General features: G+C 41.0%; 2 protein-coding genes across 3 annotated transcripts in view; one reads left to right on the forward strand and one right to left on the reverse strand.

Annotated features, from left to right (window-relative positions):
• TCOF1 (treacle ribosome biogenesis factor 1) overlaps positions 1–2,446 on the forward strand; it is a 59,984-nt gene extending 57,538 nt beyond the window's left edge. For both annotated transcript variants that reach the window (XR_014025072.1, XR_014025073.1), the window contains one exon: positions 540–2,446. The gene's annotated coding sequence lies outside the window, so the exon portion shown is untranslated. The remainder of the gene's footprint in view (positions 1–539) is intronic.
• Positions 2,447–3,558: 1,112 nt separating this feature from the next.
• CD74 (CD74 molecule) lies at positions 3,559–21,754 on the reverse strand. The gene is made up of 9 exons (XM_081317370.1): positions 21,596–21,754; positions 17,528–17,703; positions 17,044–17,108; positions 16,542–16,604; positions 13,174–13,269; positions 12,626–12,695; positions 6,818–7,006; positions 3,706–3,774; positions 3,559–3,618 (listed from the first exon to the last, which is right to left on the reverse strand). Exons 1-9 carry the CDS (start codon positions 21,649–21,651, stop codon positions 3,572–3,574), a joined length of 831 nt encoding a protein of 276 aa, XP_081173496.1. The 5' UTR covers positions 21,652–21,754; the 3' UTR covers positions 3,559–3,571.
• Between the last annotated feature and the right edge of the window lie 311 nt (positions 21,755–22,065).

The raw sequence follows: 22,065 nt of genomic DNA on the forward strand, positions 1-22,065 counted from the left end.
TTTCCAACTCTAGGGGCCAGTGCTAATCTCCGTTTCAAAGCCAAAGAGCCAGCGCTTGTCCGAGGATGTCTCCGAGGTAATGTGGCCGCCATGACTAGACACCAAAGGCGCACGGAACGCTGTTACCTTCCCACCGTAGTGGTCCCTATTTTTCGACTTGCATTTTTAACGTGCTTTCGAACTGCTAGGTTGGCAGAAGCTGGGACGAGTAACAGGTGCTCACTCTGTTACACGGCACTCGGGATTCAACCCGCCAAACTGCCGACCTTCTGATCAACAAGCTCAGCATCCTAACCCACTGAGCCACCGCGTCATACAATTGTTCATGTTGTTAGCTGCGAAGTTGTGTCTGACCCATCGCGACCCCATGGACAATGTTCCTCCAGGCCTTCCTGTCCTCTACCATCTTCTGGAGTCCATTTAAGCTCACGCCTACTGCTTCAGTGACCATCCAGCCACCATTGTTCATACAATGCCCTAAATCACAAACTAGCTGCGTAGGCAAAAATGGCAGATATTTGGTTTATGCTTTAATGCAGGGATCTCCAACCCCCGGTCTGAAGACTGGTACTGCTCCAGGCCCATTGGGAACCAAATCGTGCAAGGGGCAGGTGAGCGCTAAAAACCATCCCCTCTTCTCCCCCACCCCCCACTGCTACTGCCGGTCCACGGAGCAGGAAAGGTTGGGGACAGCTGGTTTAATGTATTAGGCTACCAGAGACAGTACTGTATGTTGTTACAAAATATGAAAACAATAATACAAAAGGGGAAACGTGTTTGGAATGGGTTCTTCACATAAGTATTTTTAAGTAAGCCCAAGTGTTTGTTTTGATCCTTGTAATTACTCCATCCACACCTGCATAACTGTGCAGTGGCATTTTGCATCCACTGGATCTGACCAAAGTATATTAAACCCTTCTCTATACATTGCACCTTGTGGCGGTCAACCTAGTGTGGATGTCAGCAAAACAGGTGACTGGCAAGGTTCACTTTCTCTTAAGAATTTAACCATGGCCTCAATCCTTTGCACTGTTACTCTGGAAGAAAGCCCATTCAAATGGTTGCAACGTGCCTCTGAAGGTCATGCATGGGATGTTCTGTGTAAGCCATTCTTTATATAGATCCCCTTCTCTGAAGTCTGCAGTGGCCCAAAAGAAAGGCAGCATCCCCATCACGCTTGCCTTCTGATTGCACAGGCAAATGAGCGTGTCAGGAATAATAGCATCATTAGCAATTACTGAGCAAAATACCGCAGCATCTTCTTTCTGCAACTGCAGTTTTTCAAAGGAGGGGATATTCAGGCAGCCTGCGCGTTGCTAGAATATGAAAGGGTCAATCATCCACTTCAGCAGAAGAGTGCTTCATTAGTTGGTTACTTTTTTTTATTTTGCAGAAGCTTATAATTAAAATCATCTTAGTTTGTTATCAGTGATTATATATTCAGTGTATATCATTAACAGAACATAGACTAGGATTGGTGTATAAACTTGAGAGTCTATCAATTAGAAGTATGTTTTAAAAACTTTGCTTATCTAACTTGCTCAATAACAACTCTAAAGATTCTTATGTTAAAGATACTACTAAAGAAGGCATGCATACACACAGATTAAAGTTTAATACTCTACTAAGCTTTTCTTGGGGGAAAAATAAGCTATCTATGCCACCCAGTTCAAAAGATTGTCCTTTGTGGAGTAAGGATGTCTCCTTCCTTGTAAAGCATGTTCCCCATCCTAGCGTCTATCAAATGTATTGTGTAACTGCAACCTTCAAGATCCCTAGAGTGTTTTTCATTGGCTCTGTTGAACCCAACCATCTTAGATTGCCAAGGTTCAGAAACATTGCCCTACATGCTAGACCAGGGTTCTGACCTTGGTAATCCCAATGCATCTGGTGGGGATCTGTTCAGGAAAGCTTTTTTAGTGGTTTTGTTCTAATTGTATAAATAGTAAATAAATGATATGAACAGGCGGGCTTTGTAAAATCAGGAGAGGCAATCTGAGGGAAATAAACCTTGCAAAGAAAGCATTTGGGAGAAATGTCATCTTTGCCATGTTTTAAATTCCTATTTGATGGCAAATGGAACTATGGGACAGGATTGATGATGAAATATTTGCAATGAATGAACTTCTCAACCGATTAGCCATTAAAATCTGGTGGTGGGGGGAACTTGATTATACAGGGAAACATCTAAATTTCTTGCTTGTGTGTTAAAGTCCTGAATAAGCATAAGTCACTTTTCTAAAAGAATAATTTTGCACTCAGTAATAATTAAGCTACTTTTCACCCTTCCCTCCTTTCCATTTAAGGATAATTCTTAAATTGATAAATCTAAAAGCGGTTGCTACTACAATAATTCAGGAAATCAACATCCAGGCAGAGCAAAAGTGAAGCAAGCTGAAGATAATTTGGCTTTCTTAGGCTGATGAGCTGGCCTCCTCGTTTCATATTTTCTAAGGAGAAAAAAGAAAAAAGGTGAATGGTAACCACATAGTTCCAGAAACAAAACTATTAATTTTTTTAGAGATCTTAGTCTAGTTTGGTTTCTCTAAAGTGGGAAAGTCCATCTCATATTTTCAAGATACAAAGCAATCATGTATGTTTTAATCATATCCTATGGATTACTATAGCATTATTCACTTACCCATGTACTGCCACAAACTCCTTTTATTCAGACCATTCGCCCTGCAAGTTATTCTAAGCAACATTTATTTAATGCACAGCTGTAAATATTTAAGGTACCATTACAATAAACTTGATCAAACCAATTCAAGGAAGTTGCTCATTTAGCTTTTATATCCATACATGTGTTCTTCACACATGCGTATATCTAAAAAGCTTTTTTTTTTGTTCCAGCATTATGAAGCGTAAAGACATTTATATGTTCTGCAATCTAATTGGAGCTGCATCGAAAGAATTATCAAGTTTGGAATCTGTGAAACCTACACATCCAGCAGTATATTAGGCCAATTGGATGCAGTCGAGATATTTTTTTTCCTTTTCTTCAGAACATTTGAACTGCAACTCTTTATTGTATTGTAGATATTTACAGCTAATGTAAGATACAAGTCGCTATTATTAGCATTTCTGAATCAGAGGTGGATAGCATCAGCTGGGAAATAAGGAGTACGTTAAGGAGCTATGGAGCTTATCTTCTTTACAGTAACCCTTGGCCAACCCTTACCTAACCTGGTATCTCCAGATAGGTGGGATTTCAACACAGTTCCTAGCCAGCAAGACAAAGAGTGTGCAAATAGAACAACATTCAGCCATATAAAGAGTATTAACCCAGATTGTTGGGGGCAATTAAACTGACTTTGTAATAATGCCGCTTGGGGGGGGGGGGTGAAAGCCCTAATAAGCAGGCATATACATAGAATGAAGGCTACTGCTAAGCTTGTAAGCCGCCCTGAGTCTTCGGAGAAGGGCAGGATATAAATGGGATTAAAAAAAAAAGTTGGGAGAGGCTGCCGTGGCAATCTGTGGGTAGGCGTTTGGGAAAGCAGGGTACTGCCCTAGAGAGGACTCTGGTCAGATTGAATAGGATTCTTCTCAAGTCACCTGAAGAGAGCCATCAGTTTTGATCTCCAGAATAGGTCACATTCTCAGGATCCATAATGCCTGCGAAGACAAAATATTTGCACATTTAAAGAGCTGAAAAATCTTATTTCTTAATCTGAAAGAATTAATTAATGCAGCATTTATTACCTCCTTGGGGAATTTTTGTTTCAGGGCTGTGGTGAGTAGGGTGGACTGGTTCAGTATGACCAGCTATTCCTATAAATATATATATATATAGAGAGAGAGAGAGATATGAAATGTTTCACAAAGTCAAAAGCAATACAAATTCAAGAAGAAAAAGAAAAGAAATACAAGAAAAAAGACAGAAAAGAAAAAAAGATACAGAGAAGTGGCTTCTGATCTTTACAGCAGTTATAAATGCATTTATACTTTGTCCTCCATCTCTATAGTTCTGTCATTGCTTCCTTCTTTCCATATTCTATCTTTTCTAATCCCATAAATCAAAAGTTACTTTTTTCCATTTTCAGGAAAAAAAACCAAAACAATAAAGTCACAGATAAATGTAGTTGCCTTTTCCCTAACCAAATTCCTGCCTCTGCAAATTTTGTCATCTTTACCAACGTTCCTTTACTGTGTGTATTTCAGAATCTTCAGCTATTCTTTTTCTGGGAACTGTGCAACTGACTCACTGTTTAACCCTGCGATAAAGCTGGTTTTACAAAAAGCTCCGTATTCTTCTAGAGGCAAAGTGATTCTAATTGAAAAATCTGGACCATTAATGCAGGAAGATTAGCTTTTTCCTGTTCATGATGTACCTATACTCCTAGATTAGCTTGTCTATGAACAAACAGCCCCTCACTTTGGTCTAGATCAGGCATGTCCAATCTGCGGCCCACATGCAGTAATGCGGCCCCACAATCATAACGTTTTAACCTTATTATGTGATTTTTAGCTATATTTTTCATGACTCGATTACATGGTACTTGAGTATGGATTATGTAGGCAACAATGGAACGCTGTGCAGAGCAGTGTTAACTTCACCTCCCCTGCCCATTACACAAATAGAAATAGAATGCAATAACAAATATGCGTGTGATAATATGATTTGTGTGCCTGCGAAAACAGGTGTTTATTAATATTAATCCAACAAAAAAAAACATTCTAAGTTTTTTGTTGGGAAGCAGACATGTAAGTTTTCTTATTTAATTATTGCACTTGGGCTTGCTGTATTAGTTTAATATGTTAAAATAGCTTTTTAGCAGCTGTGGTAGAATAAGTGCAAAAATTAATTAAATAGTTCTTTGCTCATGATACTGATATAATTACATATGCACCATTGCTAATACTAGAAAAATAAATTGCTTATTTTTTTATGCCAGCAAGGCTTCAACATCCTATCAAAAGAAAACTAAACCCTAAAAAAGGAAAATTGTGGATTAAGAGTACTCAATGAAAAATGGAGAGTTGAATACTTTTTTGTCAAGACAAATAATAAGCTACTATGCTTAATTTGTAAGGAATCGTGTCAGTTTTTAACAATTACAATTCAGAAGCAGATTATATTTAAAAACATGCTGCCAAATTCAATGCATACCGAGGAATGTTTTTTAAAAAACAAAATCACAGAATTTTTAAAAAGTCTGTCATCTCAACAATTTACAACTCAAACTCTATTGTGAAAGTTATGTGACAGACAATCTGATGGCAAAAAAAAATCAAAACCATTTACTGATGGTGACTTTACTAAGCAATTTACAAAAAGTGTGGCAGAAATCATTTGTCCTGATTTTAAAAAATGGATTTTTCTAAAATCATTTTGTCTCACCAGACTATAGCCGGAGGGCATTGTATACATTTGTGAACATCATTTTTCAAGAATGAAGCACACGAAAAGCAAAATTAGATGAACATTTTCTGGCGAGCACTTGAAAACTCACTAGGAATTGCAACCACTTCCATTGAACCAGGCATTGATGCACTGGTTTTACAAAAACAAGCACAAATATTCCACTAATTTTATTTTTATATTATTGAAGGATGGTTGAAGGAAGGGAAGGACCTCTGCCTCAGAGGAGAGAGATGCCAGAGCTGAAGGGGAAGGATCACCTGGAGGTCACAAAGTGGGTCGATTCATTTAAATGGTGATTAGCAGTGGGCATATAGATGGGAGCCAAAGGGCAGGTGCTTTTTCAGGGGAAGATGCCACCTATGCTTAAGACCAGTGGTGTATTCCAGCCCTCTGAACTCATTCCCAGATACTACACATTACTCTCTTGGAGGCCCAGGACTTTGGTTGTAATGATGAATGCCAAGCCCCCCCCCTCCTCATTTGCAATCTCATTAGGGAGAAGCAAATCAGCCTGGCATGCATTACCAAGATCCAACAAACTCCGGGGGGGGGGGGGGTGTTAGGATTTGGCACCAACCAAGGCCACAGGGCAGGGGAAGGGGAGTGGCAGTTGTCATTCAAGAGTCTTTTGGCTTTCAGGGACCATGCTCCCCAAGTTTCCACATGTTTCTGAGACGAGGCTCACCAGATCAAATGGGAGCGTTGCTGCAATACCAGCCTCCCTGTTGTGTAGCAACCTCCCTGCCTCAGCTGCTGGAGGCCAATCTGCTTCCAGGTGCAATTCAGGATGTTGGTCATCTAAAGCAGGGGTGTCAAACTGCTGGCCCGTGGGCCGGATGCATCATGCCAAAATTGCGCCCACCCCATTGCCAGCAATGGGAAAAAAGTCATGATACGTCGCAACACGTCACATAACGTTGCGCGTTTGACACCCCTGATCTAAAGCATGAATTTGGGATATCTGTGGAACCATCTTTTCCCAGTGGGATTGGCCTGTCCCATTCAAGGGGCCTACTGTAGATCCCATCAGCCAAGGAATTTTGACTAGTGGGATCCAGGAGAAGGGCCTTTTCTGCCATGGCCCCGTCCTTTGGAATCTCTTACACAGGAAGTAAGATCTGCCTTCTCTTTTTTAGCCTTGAGAAAACACCTTAAAACTTGGCTAAAGTGTCCTGAAGGAAAAGCTGTTGGCTGGAGGTGATTGGTGCATTAAGAGAGAAGGAACTCCCATTTGTTCACTCCAAACCTATGGACTTTTAGTTTAATTTTTTTGTAATTTTAATCTGTTTTTATATTTATAATTGTCTGGATATTTGTATATTTTATCGCACAGTAAGCAACTCAGAGTCGCTTTAGACTACAAGATGGGCGGCAAACTAATTTAATATTCATAGCCATAGCCATCATATGAGTAACTTTCCCCTTTGATAGCAGAAAAAAGCTCTTTACCATCACACTCTGGACGTCCACGGATTAAAGAGTCCTCAATCATTGTCCCATTTGTGTAGACACACCAGCAATAGCCACTGCTGGAATGGCATTGCATAGGCAGATAGTTCCCCTTTTCATCACAATGGGCACAGAATCGTCCTGGATGGACACCCTTAACACACTCTTCCTTCTGGCACTTGGTTTTCCCTTTAAAAAAAAAAAGGGAGAACCAAGGAAATTTAACATTTAGAGGTGACTGCCAGTACTCTCGCTGTCCTTTTAAAGCACATGTAAATCACAATAATCACATCCCTTGCCTTCTGAAGAGAGCATATGATGATACGGAGTGCATGTCTGTCAGTGCAGGCTGTGGTGTCAACTCCCCTCAGCCTTGCCCAGCAAGGACAATAACAGAGTAGCAGAGTTGGAAGGGACCCTTAGAGGTCTTCTATCTAGTCCAGGGGTGTCAAACTCAATTTCATTGAGGGCCACATCAGCATTGAAGTTGCCCTCAAAGGGCCGGGTGGGTGTGGCCTGGGTGGGCGTGGCCTACTGGGTGGGCATGGCTAAAGTGCGTATGGCCTACTGGGTGGGCATAGCCAGCTCTACATCGTTTGCATCAAGGGTGCCTATGGGGGCCTGGGCAGGAGTGAGACAGATCTGAGGGTTTCTGGCAGAAGGAGGGTCTCTGGGCCAGGGCCAAGGCAGCGGGGGCCGTTCCCTCACTGTTTCCAGGATGGCTTCGCGGGCCACATGAAATCACTTCACGGGCCGGATCTGGCCCCCAGGCCTTGTGTTTGACATGTCTGATCTAGTCCAATCCCCTGCTCAAGCAGGAAACCATATACTATTTCAGACAAATGGTTGTTCACTCTCTTTTAAAAAAACTTCGTGTTGGAGAATGGCCAGGAATGGATGGAGTTGTCAACTATCCAGGATATTTGATCCTGGACAGATCAAAGTTAATGATTGCAATAGTTTATGATAGATTAGAAGTTATTGTGGACTTTCTGTGCATTAATTACAATAGATTGTTAACAGAGGGCTTTGAAGTTTAGCTTTGCTGTTAGCTGTTATCTATTCTTTTTTATAACAGTGTTCCGTGCGCCTTTGGCGTCTAGTCATGCCGGCCACATGACCACGGAGACGTCCTCGGACAAGCGCTGGCTCTTCGGCTTTGAAATGGAGATGAGCACCGGCCCCTAGAGTTGGAAACGACTAGCACGCATGTGCGGGGGAACCTTTACCTATTCTTTTTTTACAGTGGGTAGATGCTACTTCAAACAGGTTTGGTAAACAGAATTGTAGAAGTTCATAAACTGCAGATCTGTTTTCAAGGGGGGGAACTATTATGGTTGAAATATACTTAGTATTCAAGTGGGGGGGACAATTCATGGGTATGGGTTTTTTATGCCCATTTTTTGTCTTAGTTTATCATTTTGCCTTGTTCCTGTTTTCTTTTTTCTTTTAGAGTTTGTATTTTAAGTTTGGATGAAACATAAATAAAAAAAATATGGGAGGGGGAGTGGTGGGAGTTGTACTTCAACTATGTCAGAAGAGGTGGGATTCTCCCGCGCGGATAAAGTTAAATAGGACACATTTATATATATCGAGCATAATTCAGAAATGAAGTGTTTCTCAGAATGTGGCAACAACTACACTCCAGAAAACCAGTCTCTCAGGGGGAAGCACTCAATACAGTTTGACCCAGGATGGTGGGGCTTTTGCATACACAACACACATTGCAAGGGAAAAGGAGCGCCCAAGTCTTCTGCACAGCCCTTGCAACACACATAAGCAGTCTGGAAGCTCCAAGCAGAATTTTAACATATGGCTTGGCTGACAGTGTCAGTTGCTCCTTAATCATCAAAACAGGTTGCTCCGTTGTGGCTGCACCAAGGAAAAGGGAAGGGTAAGGAAATAATGCTTTTTGTAACAATATGCCACTTTAATTAGGACAGCTATTTCGTTGGGATGGCTCCCAGGGAAACCATTTAGCCTAATGAGAGCAAACGCTAATGAGTAGTTTAATGGAGGTAGTATTAATATAAATTCCACTAATGGGGGCAGTGGCTGATGACTGCTGGGTGGCTAATTGATATGAAAATCTCAGCCATGGGGGTTTGATTTCAAAAACCCCAGAAATCACAGAAGGAAGAATTCTTTTTAAATACAAGATTGGTGCTCAAGTTTGTTACATAAAGTTACTGAACTTACTGAAGCGTTTTTTGAATCATTTACGGAGGGAGTTACTAAAATGCCTAAGATGGTCCCATGGGTTTTAAATTATACTGAAGAGGCTCTTAATTTGCACTTCTGGTCTTCCTTCCTCACAGATGCAACTTCTAGCTTACAACTGAAGTATTAAATGAATCACTTATTGCCAGGTGTGTGTGTGTGAGAGAGAGAGAGAGACAGAGACAGAGAGCACATTCTTCAGCTTTGTGACCTCCAGTGCTTTCTCTTCTGTTTCCATCTGGGCTCTACAATATGAAAAGCTCATCAACCACCAGGCTCAATAAGTTAACAGGTACAGGTCAACCTGCAACCTTTGCTTGTCAGAAGGCCACAAAAGGAGATCACGTGGCCCCAGGACAAATTGGTCATAAGTCACTTTTTTTCAGTGCCATTGTAACTTTGAATGGTCACTAAATGAACTGTCGTAAGTCAAAGACTACCTGCATTGTGTACATTTTGTCCATTGCCTCTTCTTTGTAGAAAGGCAAGGAGCTACAGATACAATGGATTCCCAAGCCAGGCATCCTGTAGTACCAAAACAATCAGTACTGCTGTCAGAATCCATTCATAAATGTATGTTTAAAACATTACCCCCCCCCTGGATTCTGCCATCTCCCGAGGAAGGAGGAGCGGATGTGGATTCAGCCTGCCTTAGGTTATTTCAAAGACCAAGGGAAACCTTTTGAACTGGGGGAACAAAGGGGAGGGTTAAGGAAGAAGGCATCTGGCCTGTGTCTCCATGTGAATCTGTAAAGGAAGAAGGCAATAACCGTAAAGATCCGAAGTTCCCTTTTTCCCATGAAAGGGATGACATGAAGTAATGATGGGGGGCTGACCAAATGGGGTTGAGGGAAGGGGGGTTGAACCGGGAACTCTTTATAAAGTTTCAGTCTGTAAAACAATACCAGGTCCTGTCTTGTATTTCCACAACCAAACATGTCCTAGTAAAAATTCCTTTTGGACTAGAACTGACTCCAAGAGTTTTTGTTTTCCTAAGATGTGGATTGGGGTGGGTCCTGACAACTGCACAAATAGCTTGTTCCAAAAGCCATGCTAGTTCTGTATTAATGGATCCACAAAGACATCCCGCCCCCACCAAATGATCTCCAATGGATGACAGGGAACACCCAGCAAAGAAGAAGGGATAACAAGAGACAGGATTGGCTTGGCTGCTGCTTTTCAAGTTAAGATCCTTCTTGTTCTTTTGCTCACTGAGATCAGCTCTAATCTGCTACTGGCACGGAGCATCGCTCTTGATACATATAGACTCACAATAAAGATGGGGATTTTTTTTCCCCAGCTTAAGACTTTGGTCAATTTACATCAAGAGGGGCTTTGAATATTTTACACAATGAGTTATAACCAAATGGCAATATTCTTTGGCACCTTCTTCAGTAATTCCCCTGGACATGTTGCTCTCAGAAATATATTGTTGCAGGGCCGAAGACAAGTGGCTTATTTTATGCAAAAAGGAACTGAAGGGCACAGAATATAATTTTACAGCTGGCAACAAGACTGCTGAATTCAAGCAACATTTGGATGAAGAGAGGAGCAATACCCCTGGCATCAATTAAAAACACACTTGCCTCTAGAAAAGCCTTCTAGGCAGAGCATTACCTTTGAGTAATGGGCTTGCCTCGGCTTGTTTGAGAATGGAACCAAACTTTCCTCTAGTTCCCACAAATTAGTCTGTTCGGGAAGGGAGTTTTCCCTCTTCCCACTCTCCATCCCAGCTAGTTTGGAGGATGGGGGGGCCATGTAGGATGGAGAGAAGGAATTCATGGAAATGGCAAAATTCCCTTTGGAACAGAAGAAGAGATTTCCACTTACAAGATGGGGCCTTTGAATTCTTTCATGGAACACGGGGCTTCTCTCCAGTCAAACAAAGCACTAACTGCTGAGTTCTTCCCCTAAAGGTCTCCTCTGCCCAGGGGTGTCCGATTCTAGGGGGTGGTGCTCATCTCTGTTTCGTAGACAAGGCAGCCAGTGTTGCCTAAAGACATTTCTGTGGTCATGTGGCCAGCACAACTATACACCGAGTTGCATGGAACACTGTTACCTTCCTATCAAAAGTGGTGTCTATTTATGTACTTGTACTTACATGCTCTCATACTGCTAGGTGGGCAGAAACTGGAGCAAGTAACGGAAGCTCACCCTGTTGTGCAGCTCTCGGATCTCAAATCCAGGTTGTCAGCTTTCCAGCGGACAAGCTCAGTATCTTTAACCACTGAGCCATTGCACACACACACACCCAACCCCATTCTTCCCTTATGATCCCTGATCATATATCTACATGCACATCACAGTTTGCCCTGATGTGCCCGTGCCGCGCACTTTCTTGACCTCATCATCCAATATTGCTGGTCAGACGCAGGTATTTTGAATATTTTTTTTAAACCAAAGGCATCTTCCTGCAATTGGCTTTCTTCATTATTATAAAACGCTAGGTACTGGAAGTCCTCAACATACGACCACAAACCGAGCCCCAAATTTCTGTCGCTAAGCAAGGCAGTTGTTAAGTGAGTTGTGCCTCATTTTATGACCCTTTTGCCAGAGTTAAGTGAATCACTGCAGTTGTTAAGTGAATCGTGAGGTCGTTAAATGAATCTGGCTTTTCCCATTGACTTGGCTTGTTAGAAGCCAGCTGAGGTGGTCACAAACAGTGATCGCCTGACCCCAAGACAGGGCAACCATCATGAACACAGGCTAGTTGCCAAGTGCCCACATTTTGATCACATGACCATAGGGATGCTGCAACGGTTGTACCTGTGAAAAATGGTCGTAAGTCACTTTCCTCAGAGCTTTGGTAACTTCCAATGGTCACTAAATGAAAGGTTATAAGTCGAAGACTACCTGTGTTGTACTGTACTGATGCCAAAACAACTAGACACAAGGAAAGTATTTTCCCCCATGCCATTACTCTGCTAAGCAACTAATTCCCACAACACTGTCAAACTACCTACCGTAGTAGGGCTGTATTACTATTATCCTTCTCATCTTTCCTATTACCTGTTTCCTTATCCTTTTATGACTATAACTTTGTTGCTTGTATCTTATGGTTTATATTACATGTTTTATTTTATTTAGTATCCCAGTATGATTTATGTTGATGGCTTATTTAGTATCCTACGGCTATCACTAAGTGTTGTATCTTATGATTTCTGATGAATGTATCTTATGATTATGATCATGATTTATCACTTGTTTTTACGTACACTGAGAGCTTACGCACCGGAGACAAATTCCTTGTGTGTCCAATTTCATGTGACCAATAAAGATTTCTATTCTATAAGTAAAGCTTCATAGATGGGATGTAGGGAGACAAATTCTATCCTGACCCTTCTGCATATACCTTAGTATTTAACTTTCCCCACAAAGCTTGATAGCATCGCAATACTCGGAACTGCCTTCTAGAATATTGTTTGCTGTTCCTATTCATTTTCTACACCTTTTTAGGGTGATAAGCACCAGTAAAATCTAACATTTTGATCTGCTCTGAGTTGAATGTTGAATTCATTGTTTGGCTGCAAGAATTTCCTTAGTTCATGCTTAAAAGTTGTTTGTTTCCTTCAAGTCTAGCATACGTACCATTTTCTTCTGTATTCTGTTTGTGGGCCATTTGGAAGATCAGCCACTTGTGCATCCAGGTTTCAAACTCCTGCAAAAAGACCAGATATCGTTACTGAAGCTTAATTATATTAAATTAAGGCCACTATAGTTCTGCCCCTCCGTGTTAACCCCTTGGGGAAATAATCCGTGTCTTCTAAAGAGGGCTGTTGAAGACCCATAGGAAGCTGCAGATGCTTTTCATGTAAGTAGGGTATAGGGTTTCCTGCCTGAGCAGGGGGTTGGACTAGATGACCTCCATGGTCCCTTCCAACTTTATTATTATATTATTATCTTTTATTCATTAAACATGAACCTCAGTCAACTGAACATTCAAATTGAATGGCGCTGGTTGACACGGGCCTGGTGGAACTATGCGTGAGCCTCGCAGTGATAGTAGAAATCAGAATAAGGCAGTCCAGCATCTTGATAAGAATGAGAGAATCACAGAAGACGGATGGGGGATCAGGAGAGAAAATCAGGGACATCTAAGGAGGAGGAACAGGACTCCAGGAACAACAGAGACTTACTTTCCAGTCATTGTAAGCCATGTGGATCTTCAGGTGCCCCATATTTTCCAGGAAGTTGCTTTTTAATTCAGGAAAAGTTCTGGTTGGGTTTTCTCTCTTTAAAGAAAAAAAACATATTTACAGAAAAGATACAAGGGCCGTTGTTCAAGAGCACCAAGATCATATGCTGATTATTCTTTTTCACTTCATTTTGGCTTATTATGTGGCTAAGCAGCTTGATCAAGAAACTATGTTTAATTCACGGTTTAGGATTGTGCACAAATTCACATTATGCCAAACTATGATTTGTTTAACTATGGCGTACTGAAACAACTGGTGTCAGTTTCATGCAACATGTTTAGACCAAATGAAGCATCGTGTGTGATGACTTTGTATGAACCAGGTTGATTACTAGGCTTAGTTTATACATTAGGAGCAACTTGGTTTCAGCTGTCTAATGAAGTGCCATAACATGTAAGATCATCTAGTCATGACTGCAACAGTTTTGCACAGTTGAACTGGATCACCTCTGCATTCTTCTGAACAGTAATTTAAATAGAAAGGAGTTGATGGGATAGGTTGCTGGCATCCCTACCCCATAGTTTTCCTCCCTCCAATTTCCTTCTTAAATTCTCTTCCTTGTAAAGAATAAGGAAGCTGACCTTGATGGAGACATGCAGGTGCTATCTAGACAAAAGAAGCTGAAAGGTTTTTTTAAGTCCAGAAACAGATGACATTAGAAAGTGGTTTGGGCAGACACCTCCCTAATTCGTTGAATTATTTATTTATTTATTGAACTTATATACCGCCCTTCTGCCATGGGACTCAGGGTGGTTCACAAGGTAATTAAAATAACACTACAAATACAAAAAGTTAATAACAATTAAAATAATTAAATTATCCTTGAGTAAAATATAAAACGCCTATAGCTCCAATTAAAACCCAATTATAATAAGTTAAAATTAAAATTCTCAGGCCTGGCCGGAAAGCTCAAAGAGCCAGGTCTTCAGGTCCCGGCGGAACAAACGAAGATCAGGGGCAGTCCTGAGCTCTACGGGTAACTGGTTCCAAAGGACAGGTACCCCCACAGAGAAGGCCCTCTCCCTGGGTGTTACCCGCCGGCAATCTTTTGCCGGCGGCACCCTGAGAAGGCCATCCCTGTGGGAGCACACAGGACGAAGGGAACTTGATGCCGGCAGCAGGTGTTCCCTCAGATATCCCGGACCCATGCCATTTAGGGCTTTATAGGTCATCACCAGCACCTTGAATCTCACCCGGAGGGCAACCAGAAGCCAATGCAGCTCATGGAGCAGAGGTGTTACATGGGAGTATTGGGAAGCCCCCATCACAACTCGCGCGGCCGAGAAGGTGTAGTACAATGAGATTATTGCAACCAATGTCAGAGTTTCAGAAGCTACTGTAGAGTTTATTTCCTAGCCTGGTCTACCTAATGGGGATGACAATCATGTCAGTAGGATTCCAAATCTGAGTGTAATTTCTTATCAGGAGAAAAGCAGATAGGCCAAAGAGGTTTTGAAACATCCATTTCACTCATCTAGCATAACTTAACATCGAGTATATGTGAGTACATAGGCTGGGGAGTGGCCCTATAACACACAGATCAAGCAAGAAGGGAACGTGAAATAGAAAGTACAGTTCTCTTCGCACAGTTAAAGTGAGAGCACGTAGCAAGAGCAGTTACATAACTGACTGAAAAACCAGCACAGAATTACAGGTGAGCTTTGTTGCTTGAAGAAACAAACTGCTAATCAACTTAATCGGTGCAAACTGCTGCACTAAAAGTTCTGGCTTGCTAAGCTGTGCTTTCATAGGCAGCTTCCTTAGATCTTGGCAGAAACTACTGCTAGGTTCTGTAAAATTGACTAAAGTAGGAACTTCCCACTCTCATTTTTCTCCGAGTTTTGAGTTCCTCCACAGATTGTACGCATCTGCAGTCAAGGATCATTGGGGGCAAAAAACACTCATCAGTCAACTTCGTGGCTTGAAACGCAAAGTGGATTAACAAGATTTACAAAAGTAGTGAAGTCTCAGATCGGATTCTAACCAAGAAGAAGGGCAAATTTTCTGCTGAGAATAGCTTAATGGTTGAGTTTAGACGCCAGCCTGAATGAGCTGCCCCATAACTTTCTAATATCCCTTTGCTCTCCCTTGCTCTCAGTCTCCACGGCACCCATCTTTCTCCCTGTCTTTTGTTCCTCCTTCTGTGGTAGGTTAAGGACACCTACTCTTTCTAGGCCAGGGGTCTTCGAACTTGGCCCTTTTATGACTGGTGGACTTCAATTCCCAAAATTCCTCAGCCAGCGTGCCTGGCTGAGGAATTCTGGGAGTTGAAGTCCACAAATCATAAAAGGGCCAAGTTTGAAGACCCCTGTTTTAGGCATTAGAATAGTTTTCTTACAAAACCTTTTACAATTAAGCTAGGGGACATACAGGTAGTGCTCAACTTATAACCATTTGTTTAGTGACCATTCAAAGTTGCAATGCCACTGAAAAAAGTGACATTACTATTTTTCACACTTACAACCACTGCAGCATCCCCATGGTCATGTGACAAAAATTTGGATGCTTGGCAACTGGCATGTATTCATGACAGTTGCAGTGTCCTGGGTGTGTGTGTTTGTGTGTGTGTTTGTGTGTGTGTGTGTGTGTGTGTGTGATGTGATCCCCTTTTGCGAATTTCTGACAAGCAAAATCAATGGAGAAGCCAGGTTCACTTAACAATCGGTAACTTAACTGCAGTTAAGTTCACTTAACAACTGTGGCAAAAAAAAAAGGTCATAAGAAAGGTCACAAAACTCACTTTAACAACTGTCTTGCTTAGCAATGGGAATTTGGGATTCAGTTATGGTCGTAAATCGAGAACTGCCTGTATGCATTCTTACAACCCCAGTCATATGATCTGGGGGCACTAGAGTTAAAATTTGGGTCTCATATAAGCAACCTAGCCTTCCTTCTCTTTCTAAATCCTGCCTGCTCTCCTGCTGTCACAATCTCTCTAGAGATGGAGATACCATCTTGCACAGTTTCTCCACCAGGACAATCCATTTTCTGACAGCTTTGGCAGGCCTATCCGGAACACAGTTTGCAGGAAGGTGACTTTCCCATTGTCTTCTTGCATTTAAGGCTACATACTGTGTCCAAACTGCATGCTTCTCCCCTAATGCCTAATGCTGGGCGGAAGGTAGGTTGAAGGAAGAGCCATAGACTTGAGAGGAGCTTGAACACAACAGCGTGTGGTGCAGTGTGTGTGTGTGTGTGTGTGTGTGTGTGTTTCCCTCAAATTTTCATGCATTACTGAATGCAAATTTGTTGGACTATCTACACAATGCTTTGTCAAAAGTGCAAAAGTAACAACACGAGACCCTTACCAAGAGCAGACGTTTGACTTGATCCTCAGTGCTGTTAGTCAGCTTGTTTTCCATCTGCAAAAACTGTGGGAAAGAAAAGAGGGATTTAGAGAAGGAAAAGTGAAAATTAGAAGGAGCTCCCATTTTCCTGGAATTATAGTACGTAGGTGGCATGCCTGTTCTTGTGATCGTAAAGGAAGGAGGCACCGAGGTCACTTAAACATAACTGTGCCTCGTTTTGTGTGCATCATCTCTAAATACACTTGTGCATAAAAAACGATTCTAAATTGTGTGCAATTTAGTTTGCAAACACCATGAAAGTTTGTGCAAAAACGTGTTGTCTTGAGAACACTACATAACCCTCGGTTGAGGTACTGTGAAAGGTGAACTTTTAAAACTAGCCAGTTTTTCAGAATTTGTAGAACTGCCCACTGAAGTAGCTCAAGATGATGGGAGTTCCACACACATAGACAACAAAAAGTCATGAAAAGGAGCAGTGGCCTTCACTGTCTGTCCTATTTACCTCTGGTTCATTCAGGGCCAAAGGCATCACATTAGCTATTGCCATCTTTGGACCTGACCGGACATCTGTGGGAAGAAAGAAAACAGACAGAAAGAGATAAATATAAGAACATTTACACGTGCCTTCTACCTTTATAGTTGTGTCAAACCAGGGACATAGGAATTTGAGTCCCTGGCTATAATCCAGACAAATCTCTGAAGCATGTTTACCTTTGTGCATGTGTGAGTGTGCCCAGTAGAAATTTTGGCTTGCTTTCTTTGAGTCAGAAACCCTGTCCTTCATACTCAACCACAAATTACTTTCAAAATCCCTTTTCCTACCAGATGGATTTTTCCAAGCAGGATTAAATAAAGAGATCATGACGAGCCTGTGCAACTGCAAACAAGATGTCACAAGTAAACCTTGTCTGAGGGTCATCTATCATCTTTGTGCTCTGCAGCTAAAAGTGAAAGGAGTGGCGGGGGTGGGTGGGTTGGTGACTAACTTTTAGAGATGCTGCCGGTCAGGGAGTCCAGTTTCAGTTGCTGAGTGTTCTTGGTCAGTTTGTTGATCTGGTTGTCATGTTGATACACAAAGTAGACAGTCACAGCCTGGCCAGCGAGGAGCAAGACCCCCAGGAGAGAAAAGACAGTGTAGGCAGTCCCACGGCCGCAAGAACCTCTGCCAAATAAAAGAGCTGTGTGTCAGTACTCATCCAGTCATCCCAATGTCTGTCCCTCCCTCTCTAACCTGAGGTCCTATACTGAAACATCTGCATTGAAGTGGTGATGAATGCACATCTGCAGGATTCCGCTAGAGATACACTTTGCTTAGACATTTCTTCCATTTATAATGCAAACCTCTTGCCTGTTGCGGTAATTACCAGGTTAGTTGAGATACCAAGACGACTCCCCCTTGTGATTTCATTAAAATTAGGAAGAACTATAGAGAAAGAGCAAATGAAGTCATTACAGGTAGTCCTCAATTTATAACAGTTCATTTAGTGACCATTCAAAGTTACAATGTCATTGAATAAAGTAACGTATGACTATTTTTCACATTTACGACCGTTCTTGCACCCCTATGATCAAAACTCAGACGCTTGGCAACTGACTCCTATTTACGAGGGCTGCAGTGTCCTGGGATCCCATGATCCCCTTTTGTGATCTTCTGACAAGCAGAGTCAATGGGGAAGCCAGGTTCACTAACAACCATGTCATTAATTTAACAAATGCAGGGATTCACTGAACAATTCTGGCAAGAAAGGTCATAAAATGGGGCAAAATTCACTTAACAAATGAGTCATTTAGCAACATGAATTTTGGGCACAATTGTTGTCATACGTTGAGGACTACCTGTATCATTTTCCTTTTCTCTCATGGAAATCCCTCCCTTTGGAAGTTGCCAAATGTAGCATAGCATAGAGGCACTTAAGTATATACTCCAACCCCACCCACCTGAGCAAACAGTGCAGGAAACTGAAAGTGGGACAGAAGAGAAAAAAGCTCATCCACCCCACCTGCTCCTTAAAAAAAATATGAGATCTGCTCATTGTACCTCCTGGTATCTTAACAAGTGGTTTTAAAACCTTAGAACTCCATAATTTCTCAAAGGAAGTTAGCAAATGACCAATAATGTTGATATCCCACTACAATGGACGACTCGACAATAGCTATCTTTAGATTGTTCTTAAAATAGAAGTAGGAAATCATGGACTAAAATGAGAGGGCTGCCCCCCCAGCCCCCCCAATGTTCTCCCTCTTTTCCAACTCCCCTGCCTTCTAACCTAAGATGAGATATGGTTGTTTTATATATATAACATAGACCAAACTGGATACGGTATAATAGGCTTCAAATTTAAAAGAAAATTATACATGGCCAATTAAAAAAAAGTCCCCTGCCAAATTACAGAAAAACCCCTATCTTCCCCTCCCAAAGATCACAAAAATGACCTGGTCCAAAAACTAAATTGGGAAATTCCCAAGCGACCTTTATCTAATCCATTAATTTGGATCTGTTGCTTAGAAAATAGAAGTTGAAAGTGAAAGAGAAGAAATATTTCCCTGCGCAACATAAAGACTATAACAAAGTTTTTGTTCTGGCCACTTCTCTTGTACACGGGCGCTTTATGACTGTTTCAGGAATGTCCACAGTGTGTGTGGTTAAAAAATAATCAAGATGTGTGATGTTAAAAAAAAGATGGAGTTTTGAACAATATTTGAACAAATATTGACTGATTATAGAGGCAATTATAGGTTACAGAAGAAGGACTTTTGAAAAGTTTTGTTAAAGATGGATATGTTGGGCAACACTATCCTAGAAGGGGCTTTTCCATGTGCCAAGTTTTATATCCAGGTATAAGCAACAAAGAAGGACTTTCAGTATGGTTTCCTTCAACTGTATGCAGAACTAACATGTTAGTTTAATCTTGTAAAATATTATATCTGCTTGCTGCTAGAGTGGTTGTGTCTTCTCCAGACAATTCTGGAAAAGTGGCAAAAACTGAAATACATTAACTGACACAACAGACATGACAACTGGGGGAAAGTCGTTCTGGCAGGTTAAAGAATTCCACTTATGACCACCTAAATAATTATCATAACACTACACTGACTGATTGCTCAAGATTTATTTCCGTCAATATCAGTAAGTTTTGAAAGATGAAAAAGTCCTGTTAACTACATTCTCGTTGACTGCATTCGTGCACAATACTTGGCAGCATTACTGAGGTGATCCGCTTTCTTCCAGAATGTTCTTTCAACTTCCTGATTTAGAAACACCAGGCAGTTCCCCGCCCCCTAAATACCACCCAGGACAGACCCTCCTTCTGAGATCTTCTGAGATCACATAGTGTTGGATAGATATTGCCATTCACTGAGTGTCCTGATATACTCTGGGCAGTCTTCCATTTTAAAATACCTTAAAGTGGATTCAAAAGCAGAATATACTGGGTTGTTGCCTTGGAAAAAAAAACCTTTAGGGTTTAGCATTTTAGCTGCAAGTTATACCAATATGCACTCAGTAGGAACTAGAAAGTGAGCTCCTAACTGAAGTATAGATGAGAGGTTTTTGAACACATTTCACCCTAGCAACAGCTAATCATCTGGAATCTATTAAATGATTGGATTTGATTATTGGATGTCTTATAGTGTCCGTAGCCAGCTTTACAGCACTATAATTCCCTAAAAATGGCCTCCATTAATAAGGATTACTTTTCCCCATACAGCATCTGATCACATAAGATACAACTTTTGGCACAGTTAAAAAATATAAATGTGGTGTGGGAATATGAGAACTCAAATTCACATTTCTGCTGATTTATGAAGCCCTGAACATTTTGCAGGAATATTATAAAAGTAACACAGTAGACTTTTAGCTTTTCTTAAAGAAGCGGTAAGATGCCTATGTAATGAATTTTGGGGAGCAAAAATGAAAGCAATATTGTCCTTTTTTGCAAAAAAAAATGTACGAAGTAGTTCTATAGGACAGAATAAATAATGATAAAAAAGCAAACAGGACAATTGGTGGCTACAAGTATGTTTTTAAAAATGAGACTTTTAATGCAACAAAACAAGTGAAATTTTTTTTACTGCTTTGAAAGGGAAAAAAAAGGAGAGGAAGAGAGAATTGAGTTGTATTTTCAAAGCACCATTGTAAAACAAAATGGAAAATGGTAAAGTACCAGAGAAAATGTATAATTCTGTGCCAGTGGTTAAAAATAGCTCCAATACTTATTTAGTTTTAGTCCATAACTTAATACATTTTTAATAATGATAACACATACTGTGGCCTCCATACAACCCGATTGGTTTTCTTAAGCACCAGGCACTGTGTCTCAACTTTTTGGTGAGCTTGAGAGGTGCCCTTGATTGATTATGCTAATGAAGCAAGCCAGGCATGAAAAGAGTCAGGGGTAAGAAATATATCTAACCTTGAACAAGATTTATAATCTTGTACTAAGTCAAAATATGGTTGGTTTGGGACTTAGCATATAGTGTGAACCCAGCCATTGTGATTTATAAAACATACTTTATGATGTCGCATGAGTGTAAAGTCAATTCAATAAATCATAGTTTAACAAAAAATAAAAATAATCTAAGCAATATAATCCTACATATGTTTATTCAAACAAACCTATGGATACAAATGGGCTTATTTCCATGTAAATTTTCATAATGCTATAGCTTCAGTGCTTCCCATGACTGCTTTCTCTTCCATTTTGAAAATCCATGTAATCCATACCGTGACTTTTGCCACCATATTCCCTCCAGTTGGAACAGACTATCTCCCATTTAGCATAATGACCAGCACGTGAGAGGGGATGCTTCGAATTGTAAACCAACCCATGTGGAGGGCATCATAGACTGAGGGTCAACTTAAATGCTTGTCTTAATTCCTTCTAGTATCAAGCATCGATGTTTCTGGACACAATGGAGATGTTGCAGAAGGAACAGCAAATTACCATCTGTCTCACCTACATCAAATGTCCCCTATTTTTCAATACAACGGAGGGTGTAATACTCAAAACTCAAAACTCAGCTCAAGGAAATAAAGGAGTGGTAGCTACAAATACCTTGCTTGTGGTCCTGCAGAACCAGATGGTGGGAGAAGAATATGGTCATCCTCCATGGTCTTAATTGCCTCAGTTCTGCTGGGTTCTGGCAATGGGCTTGATAGCTGGAAAATGAGAACTTATAAAAAGTTTGCTGGGTTTTTCAAGTGTTTCTTGAAAGGCAAATGAGGGAAGTGAAAGTTGAAAGTACTAGGTAACTGGAAATACCCTTCAATAATCTGCCCACTTTATTATCATGAAGTAATCTAATTGGGCATTTTTATTTCACATTTAATTTCTAAGAAATGTCATTGGGTACTCAAATGACATCACCTGTTGGCAGGCAACCTGTGGCTGTTCTTTGTTTCATCCAACACTTAGCATGCTATCTCTTTCTCAAACCGGCTTTTACCATAGTTAATGATTTTGTAGCTACTTCAACTAAGAATAAATGCTACTGGGAACAAAGAATTGCGAGATGTTAGGAGCTC

This window comes from Vipera berus (assembly GCF_964194415.1).
Source record: "Vipera berus genome assembly, chromosome: 2".
NCBI classification, from domain to species: Eukaryota; Metazoa; Chordata; class Lepidosauria; order Squamata; family Viperidae; genus Vipera; species Vipera berus.